Here is a 24,737-nt window from a genome sequence, read left to right on the forward strand (position 1 = left end):
AGAGGGTAATGAAACTCCTTTGGAGCATTCTGCTATAATTGTTTTTGGGTCTTATGCTATTATTTCTGAAAGAATAAGGTAACAGAGAATGTTCAGAGCCTCAGGAAAAATTAGGCAAGATGATGTGATCACTTCAGAATTAACACAAATCACAGCTGTATGAGGAAAAACTTTAAAAAGGTTTTTCAAACCATATAAAATGAAGAGGAAAAACTAAAAGCAATTCCCTAGGCAAGGCTGAAGTAGACATATTGTATCTGGTGATGCACTGTTCTGTAGTACTTGGCATAATTTGTAAGTAGAATTTACTTAAAAAAATTTTAGGTGTTTGTGAAAGAGGAAAAAAATACATTAAGAAACAATTTCGGATTCAATTTTCTGAAAGTGTGGAAGTTGGGCTAAGTACAGTCGGTTTGCTTGTTTTCATGTGTTAATTCTGCTATTCTGAAAGCGTGCAAATGGCATTTGTCTCTGGATTTACAAAAACTCTAGATATTCGGAGTTTGAATTATTTAAGCTCCCACAACACATGCACTTTTGCTTTTCAAGCTTGAGTTATAATTTAATTAAAAACTTCTGGTGCATCGCTGGCTGTTTAAATATTAAAATGTTCCATGGATCACTTTCGATTATCTACTGTCCTAAAATTCCTGAAGATGTCAGATTTTTAAGATTCCCAGAGTTGCGCTTGGAATTGTCTGTTGATGCAAAGGGGACTGTGATAATTACATACCTCCATTAGTATCAGCAGAGGAGATAAACTTTGGGGAGGCTTAATGGGCATGTCTCAGTGACAGCTAGCAAAGAACATTTGGCATGATTAAGGATGGATTTGAATGTACTTGAAAATATACTCTCATTATGGACGCCCAGTGGAAGTTGCACTACAAATGTTAAATTCCCCAGAAGAAGAGTTGTGTGGCAGGGAAGCTTTGAAATCCACTGTGGCCGTCATCCAAATTACTCTCTTCTCTTTGTGTCTTTCTGCTGTCAGATTCACTTTGTGATGCCCAAGTTGGCTCCCTGCATCTTTGAAAAGAGGCAACCTGTTGATTTCTGTGTTTCAGATTGTCCGAAGATACATCAAGGACTGGCTTGAAAGGAAGAAGCCTCCATTTGGCACTATCAGCAGCTGCGTGCTCCTGATGATCATCTACACTACGTTCTGTGATACTTTTGCCAATCCAAATATTGACCTTGATAAGTTCAGCTTGATTGTAATAGTGTTTATAAGTAAGTATAACCTTAAAACATCTAATTCACCAGCAATTCTTGTGTGCAGTGAGCTTATACATACTGGAAGGAGTGGGGCTGAGGGAATACTGGCATGGGTTTAGAGCTTGCACTTGGAATGTATCCAGTAAACTAAATAGACTACTTCTCAGGCACTGGATGCTTTTAGGAGGTTGAGTAAGCGTTTTGAGAGGGGTGAGCCCTGAGATAGCTTGGTGATCCTTTCTAACGGGGTGTGATTTCACTTGCCAAGTGTTCATGACTTCAGATTTTGGCTGCTTGATTATTTAACAGCCATGTTTGCATAGGAGTGTTCCGAACAAAAAGAAAATATTTGCAATTGAGCTGTTACTCAAAATATTGCTTTGCTTTTAAATAGTTCCTTACTGTTGTGGAAACCTAAGAAGTAGTTGGGAGTTTGAAGGTGTTAATACATTCCTGTGGATGAACGCATTTGGTACAGAGTTTGTTTTAGAAGCACTCTATTCATTCAGCCTTAAGTAATGCACACATGAGAATAGACTGCTGGTATCTTTGCCATCAGTTAAAAATACACTTGCAGATCACTACCTCCCAGGGAAGGGCAGTGGTGTACAGGCGCTGTCTCTTCTCCCAGTAGGTAATTCTTGTCTCGTTTCAGGCTGTGCAGAGGCAGTTTCAGTTCACTTAGAGGCGAAGTAACTGCAGCGTATTGCAGTGCAAAACACATCTCAAATTCCCTGAAACTGTTATTTTAAGAAATCAGTGCATCACCTTCCTCAAATATGTGTATGTGCATGTTTCTGTCTAACACAAATAATGTATCCTGTACAAATTCAACTGTCACTGAAGTTACCGGGAAATTTGCCCCGTCCTTTGTGGGTCAGTTTTTCTGTCTCACACGTTCTAATTGTGGCAGCTTTTGGGGGGTTGTGAAACAGTATGTGTGTATAAAATATCACATGAAACAATAATCGGTACTGTGCAAATACTTTACTCTGAGACGAGTGAAAGAAGCCATTCTAATGAGCTTTTTCAGAACGGACTAAATAGTTATTGGCGCAGGCACCTGAGAGTGTAAGAGTGGAGTTGCCAGGGGAAGAAGCATATAGAAATCTCTATCTCTGCCTTAACTTACAGAAAAACTGAGAAGTAATTTAGTTACTGTGATGACCACTTCAGAAGAAGTTGCCTTTCTGCTAAAAACAAAGTGGATACAATACTTAGATACAAAGTACATAAAATAAAGATACATACTTAGATACAAAGTAGATAAATACAAGGAGAATATCCACTCTTTGCTGGGTGAGGCTGGGAATGTGACCACTGAGGATAAGGAAGAGGCAGAGGTTCTGAATGCCTTCTTTACATCTGTCTTTAAAAGTCAGACCAGTTATCCTCAGGACACTCCTCTCTCTGACCTGGTAATCTCGGCTGGGGAGCACACTAACCCCCCCGTGATTCTGGAGGAAACAGTCAGAGACCTACTGCTCCAACTGGACTGCCTCAAGTCGATGGGGCCAGATGGGATCCACCCGAGAGTGCTGAGGGAACTGGCGGAGGCGAGAGCCAAGCCGCTTTCCATCATCTGTCAGCGCTCCTTGTTGACTGGTGAGGTCCCAGAAGACTGGAGGCTTGCCAGTGTGACTCCCATTTATAAGAAAGGTCGTAAGGAGGATCTGGGGAACTACAGGCCTGTTAGCCTGACCTCGGTCCCAGGGAAGGTTATGGAGCAGATTGTCTTGAGGGAGATCATGCGGCATGTGCAGGGTGAGTGGGGGATCAGGCCTAGCCAGCATGGGTTCATGAAGGGCAGGTCCTGTTTGACCAACCTGATCTCCTTCTATGATCTAGTGACCCATCTGGTGGATGAGGGAAAGGCTGTTGATGTGGTCTACCTAGACTTCAGCAAAGCCTTTGACACTGTCTCCCACAGCATTCTCCTGCAGAAGCTGGCAGCCCGAGGCTTGGATGGGTGCACTCTTGGCTGGGTAAGGAGCTGGTTGGAGGGCCGGGCACAGAGAGTGGTGGTGAACGGAGTCAAATCCAGCTGGCGACCGGTCGTGAGTGGTGTTCCCCAGGGGTCGGTGCTGGGGCCTGTCCTCTTCAATATCTTTATTGATGACCTCGATGAGGGCATCGAGTGCACCCTCAGTAAATTCGCAGATGACACCAAATTGGCTGGAAGTGTGGATCTGCCTGGGGGTAGTGAGGCCCTACAGAGGGATCTGGACAGGCTGGAGAGCTGGGCTGAAGCCAATAGGATGAGTTTCAACAAGGCCAAATGCCGGGTCCTGCACTTCGGCCGCAACAACCCCAGGTGACGCTACAGGCTTGGGGCAGAGTGGCTGAAAGACTGCGTAAAGGAAATGGACCTGGGGGTATTGATTGATGCTCGGCTGAACATGAGCCGGCAGTGTGCCCAGGTGGCCAAGAAGGCCAATGGCATCCTGGCTTGCATCAGAAACAGCGTTGCAAGCAGGAGCAGAGAGGTGATCGTTCCCCTGTATTCAGCACTGGTGAGGCCGCACCTCGAGTACTGTGTCCAGTTTTGAGCCCCTCACTGCAAGAAAGATATTGAGGCCCTGGAACGTGTTCAAAGGAGGGCAACAAAGCTGCTGAGGGGTCTGGAACACAGGCCGTATGAGGAGAGGCTGAAGGAGCTGGGAACGTTCAGCCTGGAGAAGAGGAGGCTCAGGGGAGACCTCATTGCTCTCATTGCTCTCTGTAACTTCCTGAAGGGAGGTTGCAGTGAGCTGGGGGTCGGCCTCTTCTCTCGTGTCATTAGTGATAGGACCAGAGGGAATGGTTTCAAGCTCCGGCAGGGGAGATTCAGGCTGGACATGAGGAAGTATTACTTTTCTGAAAGGGCGGTCAGGCACTGGAACGGACTGCCCAGGGAGGTGGTGGAGTCACCGACCCTGGGGGTGTTCAAGGAAAGACTGGATGTTGTGTTGAGGGACATGGTTTAGTAGGAGCTATTGGGAATAGGTGAACGGTTGGACTGGGTGATCTTTTAGGTCTTTTCCAACCTTGGTGATTCTATGATTCTAAGAAGGCGCTTTCTTGATCAGTTGTGAAGTGGTTGCTTCCATTGCCTTTCTTAAAATTTCTTTTTGCAGAGAGTGCTTGGCTCTTGTGCTGTGTGTAATTATATACACGACCTGTGCTTTTAATTTCCAGCGTGTGCAATTGGAGTTACTTCAGACAAATATTAACTATAAGCCTTGAAGCTGCTGCGAAGATACTAGATGTCTGTTTTTTGTAAAATATTTATGAAGCTGAAGAGTAAGGAATTCTGGAGTGAATATATGTACGTTGTAATTCAGATAAAAGTTTCTGTACCTTCATTGGGTGTGTTGGCTGGATGTCTGTGTTGCTATACCGCAGAGGGAAATTAGCACAAAGATTCTGAGATGAAACCATATTTATTATTCTGCTGATTAATGTTTTCATGTAGTTTTTATGTTAATATTCCAGCCACAGCAAACCGTGCACAAGGGATAATTGGTAGCAGCACCTGCATATTGCAATACAGAATCATACGTGTTAAGTGATTTTTTTTCTGCGCATATTAAATTAATGTACTTAGTTGCAGGAAAACTGTAGTTCAGGAACAATGGATTGATTCTGTAGTTCATGAAGAAGTATTAAGTGCATGCTGAGGTGACATTTAAATATCCTAGGAAATGTACGTAAGAGAATGGAAAATGTCACTGATAATAGCTAATATCCCTGCCACGCTGCCCAGTTATAATCTCAGGTTGCAATCGGATGCATTGTCTTGGCTTGCAGTACCCTCAGGGGCACATTAGCCTTATTGCACTCACAAGTTTTGCAAGGAAAAGGGAGAGAACTCGCCCTAGGTTCTGCTGAAAGTAAAAGCCCTCCCTCCATAGCGCACCCAGGCCCCGAAAAGGTCTGTATAGGTCATAGGGCTTCTCCTCCAGCTCTGCAGGGAGTTCCCGCCCTCCGGTGCAGAGCTGGTCTCTGCAGCCCCAGCAGCTACTCGTGGCACAGCTGGGGAGCAGACTGCTTCCCTGAGCTCATTCCCGACATCGCCACAGATCGAGTGTGGGCTCTGCATGGCCCAGAACCCCTGCAGGTATCGTGTGAGCTGGCAGAGAGGAGATCTCCCCTCAGCGTGTGCAAAACAGCCACGCTTGCAAAGTTGACTGAGCTTGAATGAACAGCTGCTTTGTCTGATGTGCACTGCCCAGTTCAGGAATTAGCCTTTGTCTCACAGGGAATTAAACGTGTGTAATTATCTTCTGTTAATTATTATCATTCATCTGGAGAGTAATGTGTGAGAATACTTAATTGCAATTGTGCTTACACATTGTACTTTTTTCTGTTAAATAGAATGGGACTTCGTTTAAGTACTTGGCAATCAGAGCCCATCCAACAAATCTCATGTTGTTGACCCAATAAGTAAAAGTAGTGAAAACAGATGAGCAGCATGCAACAGTGACCCTCTGTCATGAATTGTTTGAATAAATACTTGATTCAGACACGACCTCAAGAAGAACCCGTGTAGGCAGAACACTAGCGCTAGCTTTCTCAGATGTGTTGATGCCTGTTGTTGTTCCAGACATGGTTTTCCTAATCATCAGCTTTAAGGGTTGTCTGTTGCTGGGTTTCCCTGGATTGCCTTGGTCCAGCCTGGCTTCTTGTGTAGGTACAAAAGGCAGGTGCACAGCACTCCCAGAGATTTAGGGGACGTTTACTGCTGTGATGTAAGTCTAATTTGAACCTGTTTCTCTTTCAGTATTTTCTGTGCAGATGAGCTTCATGTTTTTGACTTTCCTCTTCTCTACAAGGTAATTGAGTGTCCGGAAACAGAAGCGTGTGTGATGGCTCTGGTTTTTAGTGATACAGAAATGTCTGAAGAGCAGATTTCTGAATAGGGGTGACCTCGTTTTGTTATCTCATATTGTCCTTGCTGCGTTTTCTCTGTTAGGATTTCCTAAGCTAAGAGAACGGGACCTGAATTCAGTCCTTTCTTGTGTGTTAATTACAGAGTTGTTAAATCTCAATCAATCACTGCTATACCTCATCCACTGAAAAAAAATGGATTTGCACAGATGTCACTGAAGGTATAATTTGCCCTGCAGACATGCTGATGACATATGAGAGAGAGAACTCGGTTTGACTTCTTACATCTCAAGACACATTTGCTGGGCTGGCAGTCCCGTCTTCTTTGTACTTGTCAAATGTGTTACATTTATACGGAGATTCTTAACAGACAGTTGTCCTCAACTGACGTTTGGTAGAGATATTTTTCTTTTCTTTTGAAATATCGACTAGGAAGAAAAGTTGTACGTTCACTTCTCAAAAATAGAACAGTCAGAATGGTGTTATCAAGGGGCTCAGTGATCCAAAGGCTTTACTTGAGCTAGTTAGAATGTCCACCGTTGTCCTTTGGTGCTTTCTGGAGCATTTTCCTTAGCAGCACTCTGCTGAATGCAAAGGGCCATAATACAGCAGACAACAGACATATGCTTTATATTAATCACACAATATCTGTAAGGGAAAATCATAAAGAAAGGTGCCATGTCTTACAGCTACTTATATATATTTTTTTTTTTTTAGTGCCACGAGAAAATTCTGTGACAAGGTCATACTCTGACCTTGGAAGGCAATTCTAAATAACTTTTGGATGGCTGTATCTGAGCTGGGGAAAAAAATCTGTCCCAGCAGAAATCTGTCCCTGAAATCTAAAATGTTTTAAGTTGTAACCAGCTTGGACGCTATGATACGTATTTAAAAGCTCAGAAGATGGTTCCAAATTCAGATGAAAGCTGTGAGCCAATCGTATACCTCTGCGTGTCATTTTTTCACCCTTACTGAAATTTCTTACGATGCCTAAACCCTCAGACAGAGTTTTTCTGTGAAGTGGAAGAAAACTACATATTCTAAGCAATGCTTATAGCGTGGCATCAATAAACTATCTAAACTGACTGTTTTATTATCCTTACAGGCTAGGAAAAGAAGTCCTACTTAATTCTCTTTCTTTACAGAGGTGAACTGGCCACTGCTGTGGTATAGCATGTTTGCAAAAGTAGCCCCAGCTGGAATTAAGTTGTCCTATATACTGTGCTTTCAGAACTCTTTCCCTTCACAAGAGACTATATCCATTAGAGAGTTTGCCACAACTGAGAAACAGTTCTGCTTTGTGAATTATTTGTCACTAGTACTGATCAAAAGGATGTGAATATGCATACGGATCCTCAAAGTAATGCGTTTGATCAATGACGTTTTAAGAGGTTTTTTTTTCTAATGGAGGTTTTTAAAACTTCTTTTTCTAGGGATGACTCTGGTTTCACCCCAGCAGACACAGTGGCTATCGTTTTCTGTTCCACACACAAATCTCTCACCCTGGGTAAGTCAGGAGATAAGCTTCTAAGCAAAACAGCAGTAATGTTCGTGCCTTGCTTTCTTGAAGGAAAAGAAGTTGTTGTTGATTACTGACTTCTCTGCTTAAAGGTTTTGTTTTTATTGTGAAAAGTAATGCTGTCTGTACGGTGTTAATAGTAGGATAATAGTTTTGTGCAGGTATGATACATGCTTACTACAGGGCAGGAAACGGAGTTTTCTGAGATTTCAGTGGCTGTACGGTAAGACCTTCTCATTTCCAGAAAGTTGGATTTCTCTTTTCTTGTGCTGCTGTTCTGTTGCCAGTTTTGATAACATTTCAACTTTGTTTCAGAAAACATTCTAAGATATATCTTCCCAGCCTCACAGTAAAGATCATTTACTTCAAAACTAGGATGCGTAAGTGAAAAATCAAAGCATGGAGTGCATTCAGAAATCACAAGTAGAGGATATCTGTCTTCTGTTTAACATGAGCAAAAAATAGGGATTTTAAGTCTGCAGATTTTTTTTTTTGTGTGACATTGTTTTAATTATTAGAATTAATTTATCGAAAGACGACTCAGATATTTGTCATTTAAAATCCCTTTGTGATGATAAGATGTTCTGGTGTAAATCAGAAAATACTGCTAAATTGGAGTCCCACTTAAAGCTTCCTGACACTGCTTCATCCATTACATTCAGGCAGTGAAATGGCTAGTACTTGAATATATTTGTACTGTTTTTGAAAATATAAAACGTGAAGATGTGTATGCGACTGAGTTCTGTCTTTCAAAGATAAAGGCAGCTCATGTGAATATGAAAGAGAAGAGTTAAGCCTGGAGTAAGGAAAGAACAAGTTTGGACTTAGAGAGCTGAGGTCTTCTCAGTTCAGTTTGATGTGACAAAGTAAGCTCTGGATTCTTTGCTTCAGCCAGACTTATGCTGCAGAGTGGTTAGCAAGGGTCCTTGGTAGGCTGTGGGAGGTGAGTTCCTAGAAGACAAGAAAAAGGCAAATATAATGCCTCCTTTCAAAAGGGAACTGGGGAGGGGCTGAGGACTTACAGTGAGTTAAACTTCATAGAAAACTACTGAAATGTTTAAATAATTCTAACAGCCTAGGAGGAAACTAGAATATGAGTAGCAGCCCCATAGATTTTGTCCAGTGCATACCAGATCAAACAAAATAAATTTCCTTGGTGCTATGCATTGCAGAGTGGTAGAAAAAGTTACAAGGGTTGAGAGTGTTATGGCTTCTGACAGGATGGTGCGGTCTTTGGGATTCAAACATGATGTGAACCAACTGAAAAGAGATGGGAGGAGCTTACCATAAGTGATCCTAGGTCTCGTAAACACGACCCTTCAGGAAGGTTGAAATAACCAAAATTCTTTAGAGGTGACAACGGAAGTAAAGTAGTGGTCTTGAAATGTGTGAATGGTTGATGCCAAGTAGGAAAAAGAAGCTCCTCTTTCACAGTGGACTTACAAAAGGAAAAAAGCTTTGTTACAGTGAAGAAGATTTAAGGTAACAGTCAAGGAAACCACTCTAATGTAAAAGCTTTTTAACCATGGGATGTATTACCTGTTGATGTCTTGGAATCCCTTATCATTGTAGGCAAGCCTCAGTTGGGAACTAGATAAACTGGAGCTGATTCTGACTGAAAGCAGAAGATAAATGACATTTGAGGTTCTTTCCAGCCAAATGTCCTGTGAAACTGAAGCTTCAACTTGCAAATGAGACTGCAATGGGCAGGACAGTTATAACTGCACTTAGAGAAAACAACCCCACACCAAAATCCTAACGCCCTGCTGTTCTGGCTGTTACATAGAGATGCATACGAACTTAGGACACGGCTGTGATAATACACAGGAGAAGTTGATTGTATTTGATAGCACAAATGTGTAATTCCGTCCTTTCCTTCCCAGTGAAATCAGTTTTGTATGCATTCTGTCAATACTGCTGCTGCTTGCCATGTCTCTAAGAGAATAACTGCAAATTGTTTTGTTAGTATTACTTCAGTGCTGAACCGAGCACGAGCCCTGGTAGTCTCTGAGAGCCCATCTCTGGTAAGGCCAAAGGCTCCGTCACTCTCCTGTGTACTTTGCACAGCGTTCTCATGACATAGGCCTGCATACTGTGCAGAAGCTGGCTGGCTCTGAGACGACTGGTATCCTACTTTGTTTGTTACTAGTACCAGGTCCTGGTAAGACAGAGCTGTTTAAATATGCATTTCTGTGTGAATAAAAAGGATCAGGTTCTATAAAGCTGTAATAAGATGAGGTACGGTTCTGTGCTGATGCTGTAAACTAGATTTGTTAACCAGAGCAACTAGCATTTTTTCCTTCAGTGAAGGTGACAGCAGAGAGGATATAGTTTGTTCTTCAGGATCAGCAGTATGTGAGTGACAGTAAAATCTATAGCACAGCCTTGTCTGCCCTGATCTTTACAGAAACAAGATCAGACATAGCTTTTTTGCTTTGCTGTTCTGTCACGTTCTCGGTGTCCAGAGGTGTTTATTATAGACCACTGAGTGAGGAACCTTCTGTTCTTCTGTGGCAGGAAGAGTTTTTCCCTCTCCTTTTCATTACAGTACCTGAAAGTACAACTGCATCTCAGGGTCTGGTTTCCCATCCATTGCGGAACGCTGCTTTGTTTGTCTTCGAGATTCCAGTGGTAGTGTATAAATGGCCCCCCAAGACTTGTTCTTTCACTTTGAAAGTGATTTCTCTCAGCTTGGCAGGTGAAGTTCCAGATAGGTATGTGTGGTCCCTTCCCTGGGGAGTTTCCAGTGGTACCAACAAAAGTGGGAGAAGAGCTGACAGCTTTAAAGCTTTAGAAGTGGTAATGGGAAAGGCATGAGAAGACTTTTCTAAGTCACTTTCTCCCACACCATATTATGAAACCAACAAATTCCCATGCAGCGCGTGTTCATGAGGCCAACTGCCACTTCTGCTGTTGAATCCACGAGTAAGTGCTCGCTTTGCACAGAGATGAGTGCTGTTCCCATATGCTGGGTTTTATTTTGTAGACAGAACAGCTGACACACTTTTTGTCTCAAGGATCAGAGTGCGTGGCATGTTTGTGTAAGGACAAATTACGCAGGGTAGGTGCCTTTGTGTTTCGTAGTTAGAAGCACGAGATGATTTTTCTGAATTGCGGTGGGTGCTTTGGCATGTTATTTTTTTTTATATAGTGCGTTATGTGCAGAGAAAAAAGATGTCATGTAGTGAGTGAAACAAGATAGGAACTTAAAAGTAGTGAAGATAAACACAGTCCTCACAGTGCCTTCTGGCACATTCACCCGCACTTTGTTCTCTCTCTCTCCTTCTCCCTGCTCACATATATGCACAGTACATGTGAGTGCACGCATACGCAGACATTTGATGCATGGCTTTTATTAGTGCATTTGCCATTGATTGATTAGTACTTACTATTAGTACTTCTTCTATTGATTGATTGCAGATGAAGTGACTATTTGACCTTTAATTATGAGCCTTGCTATTGAAAATGACATTGAGCTATGGCTTCACATAATCCATCTGGAGAGCCCGACATAATGCCATTCCCTGGAGTTCATTCAGTAAGAAGAGAAGAGGCCTCAAGGAAGTGAAAAGCTATCAGTGAGGCTCATCTAAAAAATACTGCAGTTGTTGCTTGGACTTGCACAGAAGTTGCAACTGAGTACAGAACTTTGTTTTTTTCACAATTAAGTGCTAGACAGAAGTTTCAACTCCAAAATTAAGAACTGAAATTGTCAATAAATATTTTTGTTTAATACTTCCATTTACTCTGTAAAATTGTTTTATGAGCAGGACGTGTAATGCTGCTACATTTTCAGGCAACCACAAGTGTAAATGTCAGTGTGGTACGTATGATGAACAACAGATTGATTTTGTTGTTGTTTTTTTTTTTAAAGTATCCCTTAAAATGAAACTGGGGTATTGGTTGTGATGCGTAGAGCATTTTTCCCTCATCTGTATTTCTCAATATACCAGTTCTTTTGTCGTGGAATTCTTAAAGTAATGCAGTCAGAGTTTCTAGAGTACCTAATGCTTCCAGGAAATAATAGAATTAATTTTGGAAATAAAAGGTAAAGCCTTGACTTTACTTGGCATGTTTTAATTTCAATCAAATTTGCTTTGGAAGTACTCAGCTTATTTCTCCGTGAGTGAAGCATTGATAGTCTATCCCTGAACAACTCTTAATGGCACTGTGTGGTGCACAGGTTGATTCACAGGCCGTTCAATTGCCTATAAGCAGCAGCCAATTACTACCAGCATGAAATTCAGCGGAGATTATAGGCGTGCTGTAAAAGGACAGTGAGATGATGATATCAGATGCGTTGCCTTATGTGAATATTCAAACCAAACTCTGTGATATTCTTGAAACGGATTGGCTTTTATCTGCTCTTGGCTGAGAGTTGTCCTCTATTCATGCAGGGTACCAAGTGTGACTAGCTTTAAGTATAGCAATAATTCCAGAGAGATCTACAGAATACTCCTGATTAAGTGCTCTCGGGAAGTTTTCAAGAGTAAGACTTGTGATGCTGTCTTTTTGACTTAGATTATTTTTGTTTGAGTGTTGAACAAGAGGCATTTCTGCTGGTAGCCTACCACAATTCTTTGTGTTGTTAGGGCACGTTTGCTTACCTGTGCCAGATTTTTTACCCAGGGATCTAATAGAGTGTTGTAAATGAAAATGGTCTGCCTACGGATCTGCCTGTAATTGGTGGGATGCTGACCCCTGCAGATGAAGGGATGTCAATGGGGGGAATACTGGTGGAAAGAGTGAGTGCTTTGTGCAGGCCGTGTCTGGGCCAGTACGTACCCTTTACTTTTGTCAGAGAATTAGAAACAGGAGGGCCCTGTTGATCCCAAACCTACTCCTGAGATCTCGGGAGATTTGGTGATTGCTAGAAGCTCCCACAGTTTTTGGTACTGCGACTCCTCGGGCCAAACTGAGAAGTTGTTCTCGTCTCTGAGATTTATGAAATCAGAACAGTATAAATGTTTTCTGCTAGCACACGCTGCCTAATCCACCCGAGGTGGGATGTCATTTTCACGTGCAAGCATTTCCCTAACCCAGAGCCCACCACTCACTTGAAGAGTCTCTCCGTGACAAGTCAAAGTGACAGTTCTGAGCAGCATGTGGTTGCTCGGATAGCCTGCATCAGAGCAGCTCTTGCGCGTTCCCTTGCTGCTTGTGTGCACAGCTGGGCAAGTACGTGCTGCTTGTCTCCTTCGTTCCAGGGCATCCCAAAGCTACGCTTTCAGGAAGAAAATGCCAAGCAGGCCAACGTTAGTGTCAGAAATGGTTTAGTCCGATGACTTCTAGTGGCTTTTGGACACAGAGTAGCTGATTCTGTTCCTTTTTTTTCACCAGACTTGCAATATAGCATGTTTAATATTTTGCAGTTTACTCGATTTTTCTCTCTGAGATTTCAGAAGGGGAAATACTGGCGAAAATTAGGGAATCTCCTTTCTGTTCTGACCTGAAATGTATGTTTCTTTGATGAGACTTCAGATGTGGCCAGAAATTCTGCGCTGGCTCCCAGGCTTCCTTTTCATCTGTGTACTCTGCCAGTAGTAGGTTTTTTATTAATATTTAGAAAGTTTGCCTCCAGCAGTACTAAAATGTGCATCAGAGGACAACAGTTGTTTACTGTGTTTGAACTGCAGAATCTCACCCAGGAGATCTCATTCACTTGAAGTTTACATCTCTCAATCTTGACTTACAGAAAAAGATCGATGAATAACAATTGTCGTTTCAGAGTTGCACCTCTCCAATTATTTATTTGGTTGTGTGTCTTCCCAGATGTGCACATAATTGGATCAGACACTAAAAACCAGATTGCAGGTTTTTAATGACAGCATACTTCGTACCTCTTTATAATAATAATAAAAAAAAATAGAAGCACATACCCATCTGTAAAATGGTAATGACACTGGAGCCCTCTCAACCCTCCCTCCCCACCAAAAACAGTTAATTTATCTACTTTTAAAAACTACATTATACCATGCAGACAGCTGACAGGTTACCCCTGGGAAGATCCACGTTTGGACATGACTCAAGATATTTTTTTTCTTTTTTTCTTTTTTCTTTTTTTTTTTTTTTTACCTCAAGCTGGCAGAGGCTACAAGTGTCACCCACACTAAAACTGCCAAGTATTGAAGCTGATGTTGAGTCTCCCTGAGAGACTTGCATCTCCATTTGCCACTCTCTGTGTACCTGGCAGCCAGTCTGAGCTGTTGACTTGAGACATTTAGGAATCGGTGGGTGCGAAGATCTATTTAAAAAAAAAAAGTCACAACAACAGCAGCGCAACTTAGGAATTTTGCATTCTTAGTATGGTATAGTATATATTATATAGAAGTAGAAGGTATATACTATATAGAAGAGGGGTTATCCTCTGAAAACTGCTTTGACCACTGCAGGGACGCAACCCTAAATGCTGCCATTTTAGGATGAGAAATAGCATCCCTCAGTATTTCTAGGTACTGTGCTGTCTTCTCCAGAAGTCTTCTGCGATGTCTGGAACATGAAAGCTTTTCTGGTCTCATGTCACAGCATCTCTTTTTGGCTACAGAAATCAAGTAAAGAGAAAATGGAAGGAAAAATCATGCTAGTATTCCTAAGAAATATTTTTCTCTGTATTGAAAGAAATGCTTTCTTTTACGGTCTATAATGAATTTGTGGCGTCGTATTTTTCTTTGCATCAAGGCTGCTGGAGAAAAAGACTTTTTTAAAAACAAACAAACAAACAAAAAAAACCCAAACTAGTTAGAAGATAGTTTGGAGTGTAATCCTTTCCTTCTTACATTGACAAAAATAATAGCAGTGGCTATAAAACACCACTCACTTGAAGAAGTAAACTGAGAGCAATTAATCAGGGATATTTTATAGGTCTTAATGGAATTGTAGCAGTGGCAATAATAGTTTTTTTTTTTAAATATGTGAACAGAATCCATGTAATCAGAGCTTCAGTGCTCAGACAGAAATTAGCCTCAGCTGTCAAACGCTGTCCAGAAACTGTTTCGTTAGTGGATCTAACATGTTTAAGCTTCAAAAGCTATTGATCAGAAGAATTGTAGAGAAAGGAAGGAACTGCTTAAATTCTGTTTATTTAAACTTCGTACCTTAGGTATTTTCAGTGAATTGCAAGGAAAATTTTACCCTGTGCCTTGTATATGAAGAGTGAATTGAAATTGAAGTAATGAAAAGCACTGAAGAGCTAGGATCAGCTTACAACATTGAAGTGACTGCACTGTGGTCCCAAATTAAAGATAAGACACATCTAAAGTATGACTTGTGATGCTTCAATTCCTTCTTGTGTTCCCTGCTAACTAATGATTACTACCATGCTGTCAGGTGGGTGGAGATGTTTTGGAGCCTGAGGATCTAGTCTGCTGTTGTTGGTGTTAAATGTTTCATTGTAAGCAGCTGGTAAGATTGCCTATGTTGTTCATTAAACATCACTTCCAATCTGAACACATGTTGAAACCCCAGAAATAGACAAACTCTCTTCTATCCTTTACATTTATTTACTTAAAAGCTTAACTGGATCAAAATGTGCTGCTCCCTGCTAACCGTACTTACATATAACTCAAGTTGCTGCTGTATGATGAGTGTAGTGATCCACTTCACTGACGACTAATAATTATTAAGAGCATTCAAGGCATGCCAGATTTTCTTTTCTTTTTTTTTTTTTAATCTTTTCTAGCTTTGAGAAAAGAAATACCTGATTCCATATTTTTTCTCCTTTATCTGAGTGTTAGGTTGGCCCAGTCTCCTACAACATAGCATGCTTGTCAGTGAAATTCTTGCGTCCTAGCACAGTGGTATGGGTTGCACTGTGTGACCACAGCACTCTGATTCACTACAGAGCCTTCCCAGTAATTCTAGTCCTCCAGAAGAAGTGAATCATGTAGTGTAGTGCTATGACCTATTGAATATTTTGGTAATACATTTCTTTCGCAGGGAGGAGGGTAAAAGTGAAAGTGTTTGAAGATTGGGGTCTGTACACCTTCAACTGAACTGGGTCCACTCATATTGCAGTTTTCATTTGCAGCCATTCCAGACTCCTCTAATCTCACCAGTCCCTTGTAAAAGCTCCTGAACAGATGTTTGTTTTTACCTCTTCACGAGTCTGGCTGTTGTTTCGTTTTGTTTTTTGTTTGTTTTTGCTCCCCGTTACACTCCTCTCTGAGCTGAAATATGAAAATGTGCAGATAAAGGTAACTTTTTTTTCACCTGATAATATTTTAAGCACAGTTCTGTGTAGAGCATACGTAGTTGTGCGTAGAAAGGCAAGGGGAGTATGGTCTCAAATACTACTTCCATTGCAGGTTCTTCCTACTCAGATACTGCGTGTCATATCTGCTGGCAGTTGTGGTTGTGCTGAGGGATGGTGTCCTTATCCCTTCCAGCACAAGTTAGTTTTCTGTGAGAGTGTTAGATTGCATCATCCAAGTGTAATTTACCAAAAGTGCTGCAAACCATTGTGCAGGCCTGTCTCGCCGTAGTGGATTTGGATCTGACTTTGGTAAGGTTATTTCCTTCTAGACAAGAGAGTAGTGAATGTCATGTATTATCTCCTCAGTCTCGATCCTTCTGCAGAGTACAGAATGCTAAGCTCCACAACCTCTTGGTGAGCTAAGAGCAAAAAAGCAATCCTAGAGTTGCAGGTGGAGTTGTGCTGGAAAATAATGACCGGACTGTACTCTGAAGAAGTCTTCACCTGTGGAAGAGTTTGGCCGCCTGTTTTAGGTTCATCTTCCATTAATTTACTCTCCCTCCAACTTAATGTGATTTTTCTATTACATTGGTTCGTTCTTCAGCTAAAATGGCTACGTTTGAGAGTGACCAAGTATTTGTATGGTTATTGGAATTCAGATGTCTGTCATTCACCTATTTCCACACCTGAAAGAAGCTTGTTTTAGGGGAAGAGCATTAAATTTCAGTTCAGTGCATGTTGTGGAAAAGATGGGGTTAAGTAGATATCATCCCTAAGTGGTTATTTTGTCAGAAACATCTTCTCCTATTTTGATATCAGCATATAATAGCAGAATCTCAGCAAGCCCAGTGAACTTCTACTCCTGTCTAGCCTTCGCTGAGGACAGGCACAGCGTATAAACCTCTGTCTCCTCAAAACTAACCATTGCAATGTGATTTGCCTGGAAAAAAAAGAAGGGAAATCCACAAGGAAGTTGGCTGATGAGAGATTAATGGTATATATTGCCAATCTGGTATCTTTGTTCTTGCTGTGTTCTGGTAGCTATGTGCATGCACGACCTCTTTATAATCCTGATCTCACCACGCATCCCCGTTATGCAGTCACTGGGCCACATGTGATGCTATTCTGAAACTATGTACTAAAATTTCAGGTGCTCATTTGTCGCTGTCTTTGCAAGACTAAGCTTAGAAAATCCCTGCTTTGGTACTTGAAGAGAGCTTAAATGCAGTATGTGCTTCTCTTTGAAGGCTTTTTCTTGATTTAAAAAAAAAAAAAAAAAAAGGATATTACTTGGCCTAGAGATGCTCCCTTCATATCAACCCCTGAAAAGGTTCTTGAGAAAGATATCAGAGCACAGAGAGTGTCAGAGAAGCTGCCATTATACAGCTGCTTCACTTTGTGTATTGCAATTGAACCGTTACGGCAACTGAGAATTCTGAAATGAGTAGAAAAGAGAATTGTAAATCTAAAGATTAAGAATTTTCTTCTAAGTACTTCCACTATTTCTCTATAACAGTTATTTGATGCTCTGATTTCTTGTGCTTCCATAGCCTTGGTGGTGACTTCTTTGTTTGGCACCAAACCTCTTTTCCTAAGAAGAAATGCTGGAGTGTTTTGTGATTTGCAATGTGCTTCAGTAATATAAGCAATAAAGTTTTAGGAAAAATTGTTTGTTGTGAGGACGTTTAAGAGAAAAAATCCATACAGTGAAGTTTGTAAGTAGAGCATGTAGCAATAATTCTGCTCTGGGTGTGAGAGATAATGGCCTACGCTTCGGTGGTAATAAAAATGTTCTATTAAGTTCTCTGAACCCACTGCAATGAGATAGAAAACAAATGATGAAACACTGCTTTTGAGGGGAGCTTTCACGTTTAGTGAGCATAAAATAAACATATTAATACAGAAAAAAAACCCTGATTTTCAGTACTTATTGTTTTATCACTTCCATCATGGGTATGCGATAAAAGAAAACTCTTACTTGCTTGTTGGAAGAAGAAAGCTCTTACTTGAAGTTCTTACTTGGCAGATGTCAGTTGAAAGCTCTGCTATGGAATATGCTGCAATGTCAAACTCTGTTGGGTAATTTTAGACAAATGTGTCATGTGTGACATGGAAATATGGCATGCTGTACATTAGTGATTTCCCAAGTGTTTGAATCAGGTAGTAATGTGCTGAGAAAGTGCTCTTTATCTTTCCACACTGTGTACTTGTATAGCAGCGGGGAAAGGCTTTTGGTAGAAATTACTTTAGTCAGAAAAAGAATCCATTTACAATGTGTGCCTCCTAACATCTTTCAGACAATGCATTGTATTAAAGAGGCATTTTTTGATTAATGTTTTATAAACATTTTTCAGCATGACAGCTTAAAGTCCCTGTAAAATTGTAAATGCGTGCATAGTGCTCACTTCCATAAAGTCAAATGCCATCTCATAAAATCTGGCTGGATCCCATCAGTGACAGTGACACAGAATCAGTACCTTGGAGCATTAAAATTAATTTGCTTCATTTATATTACTGCTGTGATAGCTAGATGAAAAGAGTGCCATGTTTAAATTCTCTTAAAAATATTTTCAGATCTTTTAGGATTTTTATTATTGTTATTTTACAGTTAACTGAACACAGAGAGGTGCAGGAAACCATTTTCACGGAGCTTTTACGGAGGTGGTGACTGACTTTGAAAGTGGGGAAAGGGGAGCATGTGGGAGGTTATGTTGGGTACAGAGCTGGAGGAAGGCTAAATAGCTTTCGGCTGTGTAGGCTGCTAGAGAAACAGGGGCCTTAAGCTGGGGCTGATAAACCACAGCCTTGGAGCAAGACTGGAATACCCTAGAGCAATGGAGAGCAACCAGGGCTTTCCCATACCGGAAGACCAGAGTGGTTTTCTCACTCCTTGTTGCTGTGGAAGGTCATAGATGAAAGTTCAGCAGCTTCTCTTTGTTAGCAGTTCTTCAGGTTCACGTGTAGTTCTTGCGTGGAATGGGCTGGATGAGGGTGCAAACAGGAAGAGAAGTGAATAGCACTCCGTACCTCAGGCAGATTTCCTTCTCTTTGTCGCTGTGGCCCTGCTGGCAGTTCAATGATATGAGCGGATGTACGTTTTGTGGCACATTTTGTGGTGCTGCAAGTGAGAGCAGTATTGAAGGCATTGGGAAGCAAACAAAAAATGCCCAGAAGCATGGAAGTGGAGAAGTAAGAAGAGAAGAAAAAAATTAGCATGGAGAAGAAAAAGTGTATCCTTTGAGTACTGGAACCCCAAAAGCAAGGAGGAAGATGGGAGAACATTGAGTGATAGGAGAACAAAGCTGAGCGAAGGAGAAGAGGCAAGTTCAGAATAAAATGCTAAGAATATTTGTCATCTTACTTGTAAGGGATGTCTATGGAATGATCTCAGTGCATTCCACTGCTGCTGTTCCTCTTTGTGCTCCTGGTCAGGTGAAGTACTGTTTCCGCACTCAGCTGAGTACCATATTTCCACTTTTTCCTTGTGTCATCTGTAGTGAGTGTTGATCTTTAGCTGAGGAGCCGAACCTAGCTGCTAGGAGCCTGAAACATCATAAACTGCAGCGACGTGAGTTGATGTTTATGTCAGAACCTTCGGACTGCCACAGCAATTTAAAAATTTCTCAGCTTGTAATAGAATCTTTCTGTCAATTCCCATGTTCTTCCTTCATTGTCAGTCAGGATGAATCATACTCTCTTTTGAGTTGGAAGAGACCGTTGAAGGCCATTTAGTCCAGCTCCCCTGCAATGAACAGAGGTATTTGCATCTAGACCAGGTTGCTTAGAGCCCCATCCAGCCTTACCTAGAATGTCTCCGAGGACAGGGGTTCCACCACGTCTCTGGAAAACCTGTTTTAGTGCTTCATTGCCCTTGTAGTAAAGAAAAAGTCTTATGTCCAGCCTAAATCGACCCTCTTTTGCTTCGAAACCCTTTCCCGTTGTCCTGTCACAACACCCTGCTAAATAATTTGTACCTTTCCATTTTGTAGCTCCTCTTCAGATAATAACGGGCCTCTCTCAGGTCTTTCCTAAGCTTTCTCTTCTCCAGGCTGAACAGCCCCAGCTGTCTCGGTCTGTCCTCGTAGGGAGGGTGGTTCACCCCTTGCATCATTTTTGTGGTTCTCCTCTGGACGCACTCAAACAGGTCCACGTCTCTCCTGTGCTGAGGACTCCACGTCTGGATGCAGTGCTCCAGGTGCAGCCTCACCAGCACAACGTAGAGGGGCAGGATCACCTTCCCTCCACCTACTGGCCATGCTGCTTTTGATGCAGCCCAAGGTACAGTTGGCTTTCTGGGCTGTAAGGGCACGTTGTTGGTCAAGTCCGGCTTGCCATCCACCAGTATCCCCAGATCTTTTTCAGCAGGGCTTTGCTCTATTCTTACGTCCCCCAGTTTATTCTGATAGCAGGGGTTGTCACAACCCAGGTGGAAGACTTTGCACTTGAATCGAAGCCAGTCTTGAACTGCTGGTAAGCGTGATTGTAATGGCTCTGTGAAAGCAGAACAACAAATCCTTTCACATATCGTTCTTCACACAACTGAATGTAGCCTTAGCAATCAATTCTGTGAAAAAATGCCCCGGTAACGTTAGGGGCTCACAGGGTGCAGCTGCTGTGTTCTTTGAGGAAACTGAAGAGAATTACAACTGTGCTAGTGGCTTCATTACTACAAGTGATTTGATCCTGTGCAAAATTTTCATATGGTCTACTAAGCAGAGCCATCATACTTCATTAACATTAGGAACAATAGGCTATAAATGGTGAGGAAAAGAAGAATGGACAAAATAAATAGAAGTTTTATTTTGCTTAGCACCTTTATTCCTTGCTATCCATCTGAAAGATTTAAACTCATTTTATTAGTTTTCTTATAGCAGCATCTGTTTATGTCACTACTGTTTCAGTGTTTCTGTTATAGCTTCTCTTAACACTAGTTCATAACCTCATCTTGAAAAAGCATTCTGTGCAGGGATTTAGCATACAGCATCAGCCCGGTTATTGCAATGTCTCTTTTTTTCCTTCGGCTGAGATTTGTTTTTCATTTTGTTGTTGCTTTTGTTTTGGGGAGCAGATGGTTTATTTTAGAAAAACAAACTCCCACACCCAATTTCTTCTCTTCTTAAGAGAGGGAGTAATAGCTTGTAAAATATATTTTCTTATGTAGAGCCTTGTATCAGTTTTATGCCTTTGGGAAACAGCTGTCGTACCGATGCTTGCCGTTGCTATGCAGTGGGATACAGAAGTTTAAAGAACATTTTTAAAAACAAGTAAAATCCCGTGCTGTTTTGTCTAGCTTTGTGGCACTGCTCCTGATGTAATCATCTGTGACTGTAGTCTATGGATCTCTGTCATCAAACACTTTTGGAGAGAGCTGCATACTGGCATGGTTGGAATTGCGAAAGTCAGGAAGTTTGTAAAAAGGCAGCAGGGCTTTTTCTTTGTTTTAAACAAGGGTGTGCGTGTGAAAGTAATTGCTTTCTCTTTTCACCTGTTAGTTTTTCCTAGTAAATAGCAGGAACTTTAATTGCACGTTACTGGCTTGCATGAGGCTATTGTTTTGACGTGTATTGAAATGAGCTGTGAATTAAGCATCTCTTTCCACCCTGCAGTCTAATTACATTGTCACGCTAACTACGGTATCTTGTATCTCTATTTGATTGCTTCAATTTTCTTTTCATAGTTTACTGAAACAGCTTTCCTGTAGAGAGTTTACCTTTTGGTCTAGAATTTCTCTTATTTTCCATTCAGAAAGCATACAGTAATATAAAGAATCTCAGTCACTTTGGACCCATTCTGTTCGTGTCTCCACCGTTAGTTTTCTGTGCAATCCCAGGTTAGTCATCTTCGAGCTCTCAGATTCTCTGTAGGAGTCCTGTTCAGCTTACTGAAGTGTTGTGAGATCCGCGGATGAAACTGCACTACCAAAACACCAGGTGCTGTCATATGAACATAAATATAGCAACATAGTTTATTTTTTTCTGCTGTTAGAGAAGAGAAAAAGAGCCACGAAGGTGTAATAGAGACTTGGAAACATGTAATAAAATCATTATCTGTTTACAAAAACACTGTGGTGGGCATTTGAAGCAAATTACGCTCCATAATACAGTGCAAATGCCCATTTAGTTTCTGTCCAAATACTGTCTAATCCCAAACACTAGAGATCAGTGTTAATACTAAGCAGTTCTGTTGCGTTGGTGGTAGGTCCACAATACTGTTTTAAGGGTAATAACTTATTAATACTGAGTTAAGCGTGCAAGCCTTAATTTGATTCAGTCTTTTGCTGGAAATAGCCCCCTAGGACAAATCTACTAGTATGGGGATGAAGTTGTTAATAGCTTAATATGATGGAACTAGTTAAAATATATACAAGAAATTGTGCTGTGGAAACTGTGCAGGTTTGAGCAAGCCTAGATGTATGTGAACAGTAATGGGCCACTGGTGGCTCATTATCAACAAACTATGTTTGCTCATAGAGGAAGGAGCCTGCTTTTATTAAGGGAAGTCTGGAAGGGTCTTGAAAACAAGAATTTGTTCAAGATAGGTAGAGATGTATGTAAATATGGCAACTGTGGTTGATAGAAGTCTTCTACTAGTGAGGGAATGGAGGGGCATGCGCCACAAAGCTCAGCTTGTTGTCACTGCTAAGAAAGAGGACTCTTAAGTAAGCTCTGTCAAAACTCTTGCTTAGACTTGTTTGTTGCAAAGTTGATGCTGGTAGAAGATTCCTAGAGTGACGTTTTTAACCAGGGAGAAAGGGGGTTCCCAAGGAATAGCAGCCGATCTTGCCTGCATCTATCTGAATGTCTGGTCAAATGAGATGAGATGGCTGCAAGTATTGCCTGCACCCATGCTTTCTGGAGCATGGTAACAAAACCGCAGGATTTCAGCAGATCGTTTTCAATAATAACATGTTCAAAGTCAGTATAATCAGTTTCATTACCACAAAACTAAATCAAATGTAATCTTACATATTAATTCATCAAGTGGGAAGGTTACATGTGGATGTCTCATAGAATTAGCGCAATTGAGTACAAATTCAATCTCTTTGGGAAAATGGCCGATGTCTAGCTCTTAAAACTCACCTCCTCCAGCAGCTAACAACTTCTGTAACTCCACCTGCTCCCTGATTGCTCGTAGGAATGACTATTCATATTGCTCACTCAGTTCACTGAATCTTTTCTTTCTCGCGCTCTCTTTTCTGAAACATAAGCTTAGAGCAGAGGTTTGTTCTCTAACACGTGAGCACTTACCTGCACGGTTCCTGACTCCACTTTGTGAAAATCAGTTTAAGCAAGGAAGTCAGTAATTTGAGCACTTAATGGCGAAGACTATACCAGGAATCCCTCCTCTGGTAGTGAGTGGAGTGAAGAAGCAGGAGCTGGGCGATCCTCTGGATGGGGGACAATCACAAAAATGTAAAACAGCATAGCAAGGGGAAGGAGTAAATAAACAGTGCGGAGATATGCCCAGGAACTGAACGTTCACACTGTGACACAAATATTTCACATCAGCAGGAGTTTGCAGCTGTCAGCATCATTAGGGAAAATATTTTGTGGCATTCCCCTACTTCCTTTCTGGCACAGAACTTATGCAGCCATTTATGTGGTGGTGTTGTTCATTTTCTTCCAGGTTCGTTTTCAATGGTTCTTTTTTTTGTTTTTTGTTTTTGTTTTTAATTTTCTATGTAAAACTTCATTTTGGCTTTGGGGTTCTTTTATGTATTTTTTTTCTTTTGGGGGGGAGGGGGAGTTAAGTTACAGTGCAACATAAAATCCTTTGCTTTTCTCTTTGATTCTTTTAAGAGTCCATCTCCTGTTTTTCTGCTTGCAGGAATTCCAATGCTGAAGATAGTATTTGCAGGTTATGAGCACTTATCCTTAATTTCTGTCCCCTTACTCATCTATCATCCTGCTCAGATTCTTCTTGGCAGTCTTTTGGTACCAACAATAAAATCTTGGATGGTTTCTAGGCAAAAGGTAAGAATTGCCCCTTTTTTTTTTTTTTTTTTTTTTTCCCTTCAAATTTATAAGGGAAAGTCAGCTATGAGGAAAAAATACCTGAACGCAAGTCTTAAACTTCTCGGGTTCATTCTTGTGGATCTCATGGAAGGGATTTTCGACAGTGATAGTCACATTAGGAACATGTTAAAAAGGTTGAACTTGATGCTCCTTATCTTCATAAAAGTCCGAATGCAGAAGTTAGACCTCCACAGCTTGTACATTTCACTGCAGTGAGAATTCAAACTATGAACTGAAATTTCAGCCAGTAAAAATGGTTTAGTCTTTGGATAGTAATGACTGCCTTGCATCCCTCTTGTGGAGGTGTGAACTCTACTGGCATGAGAGCTTCAGGAATCAGCTGAAATGAAGGCCCTTTGGGAACTGTGTTGAAAAAACATGAAAATGTTTTGTATTGGTTGTGGGTTTTTTGGGGGGGCAGGTTGTTTCTTTGTGTTGTTTGTGTAGTTTTTTACCTAGGTCACTCTTTATAGTAGACAGAAGTCTACAGAAGTTTGGTGCATTGCGTTTCATGTAAAAAATGTGGAATAGCCACAGGATTGTAGACTAACCTAGACATTTTTGGATTGGCATCACTGAGCCACCATCCCCGAATGTGCTGAAAAGCCGTTTGGATGTCGTGCTTGAGGACACGACTTAGCAGAGGGTTGTTAGAGTTAGGGTAGTATGGTTAGGTTGTGGTTGGACTTGATGATCTTTAAGATCTTCTCCAACCAGAACAATTCTATGATTCTGCGATTCGAGTTGCATTTATTTCAGTGCTGATTGAAGCTGTTCACATATGAGAGCCGTTCTGTGACGTACATGGAATTGCAGTGGTTTCGGTCATGTTCTCAGAACAGTAATAACCACCGCACAGCTGGCTATTCTTTGCCACTGATTGTAGTTCTGTCTCTAATGTTCCGAGATGATAAGGATCAAGAAG

At 41.3% G+C, this 24,737-nt stretch overlaps 1 protein-coding gene across 4 annotated transcripts in view; it reads left to right on the top strand.

Moving 5' to 3' along the window:
- SLC10A7 (solute carrier family 10 member 7) overlaps nt 1-24,737 on the top strand; it is a 153,647-nt gene that overhangs the window by 122,835 nt on the left and 6,075 nt on the right. For all 4 annotated transcript variants that reach the window (XM_052690133.1, XM_052690132.1, XM_052690131.1 and 1 more), the window contains 4 exons: nt 1,068-1,233; nt 5,981-6,032; nt 7,521-7,594; nt 23,625-23,770. In XM_052690133.1, the coding sequence (XP_052546093.1) occupies nt 1,068-1,233; nt 5,981-6,032; nt 7,521-7,594; nt 23,625-23,770 (438 nt within the window). The remainder of the gene's footprint in view (nt 1-1,067; nt 1,234-5,980; nt 6,033-7,520; nt 7,595-23,624; nt 23,771-24,737) is intronic.

The sequence above is a fragment of the Tympanuchus pallidicinctus genome, unplaced genomic scaffold, assembly GCF_026119805.1.
Source record: "Tympanuchus pallidicinctus isolate F22 unplaced genomic scaffold, pur_lepc_1.0 scaffold26, whole genome shotgun sequence".
Classification (NCBI taxonomy): domain Eukaryota; kingdom Metazoa; phylum Chordata; class Aves; order Galliformes; family Phasianidae; genus Tympanuchus; species Tympanuchus pallidicinctus.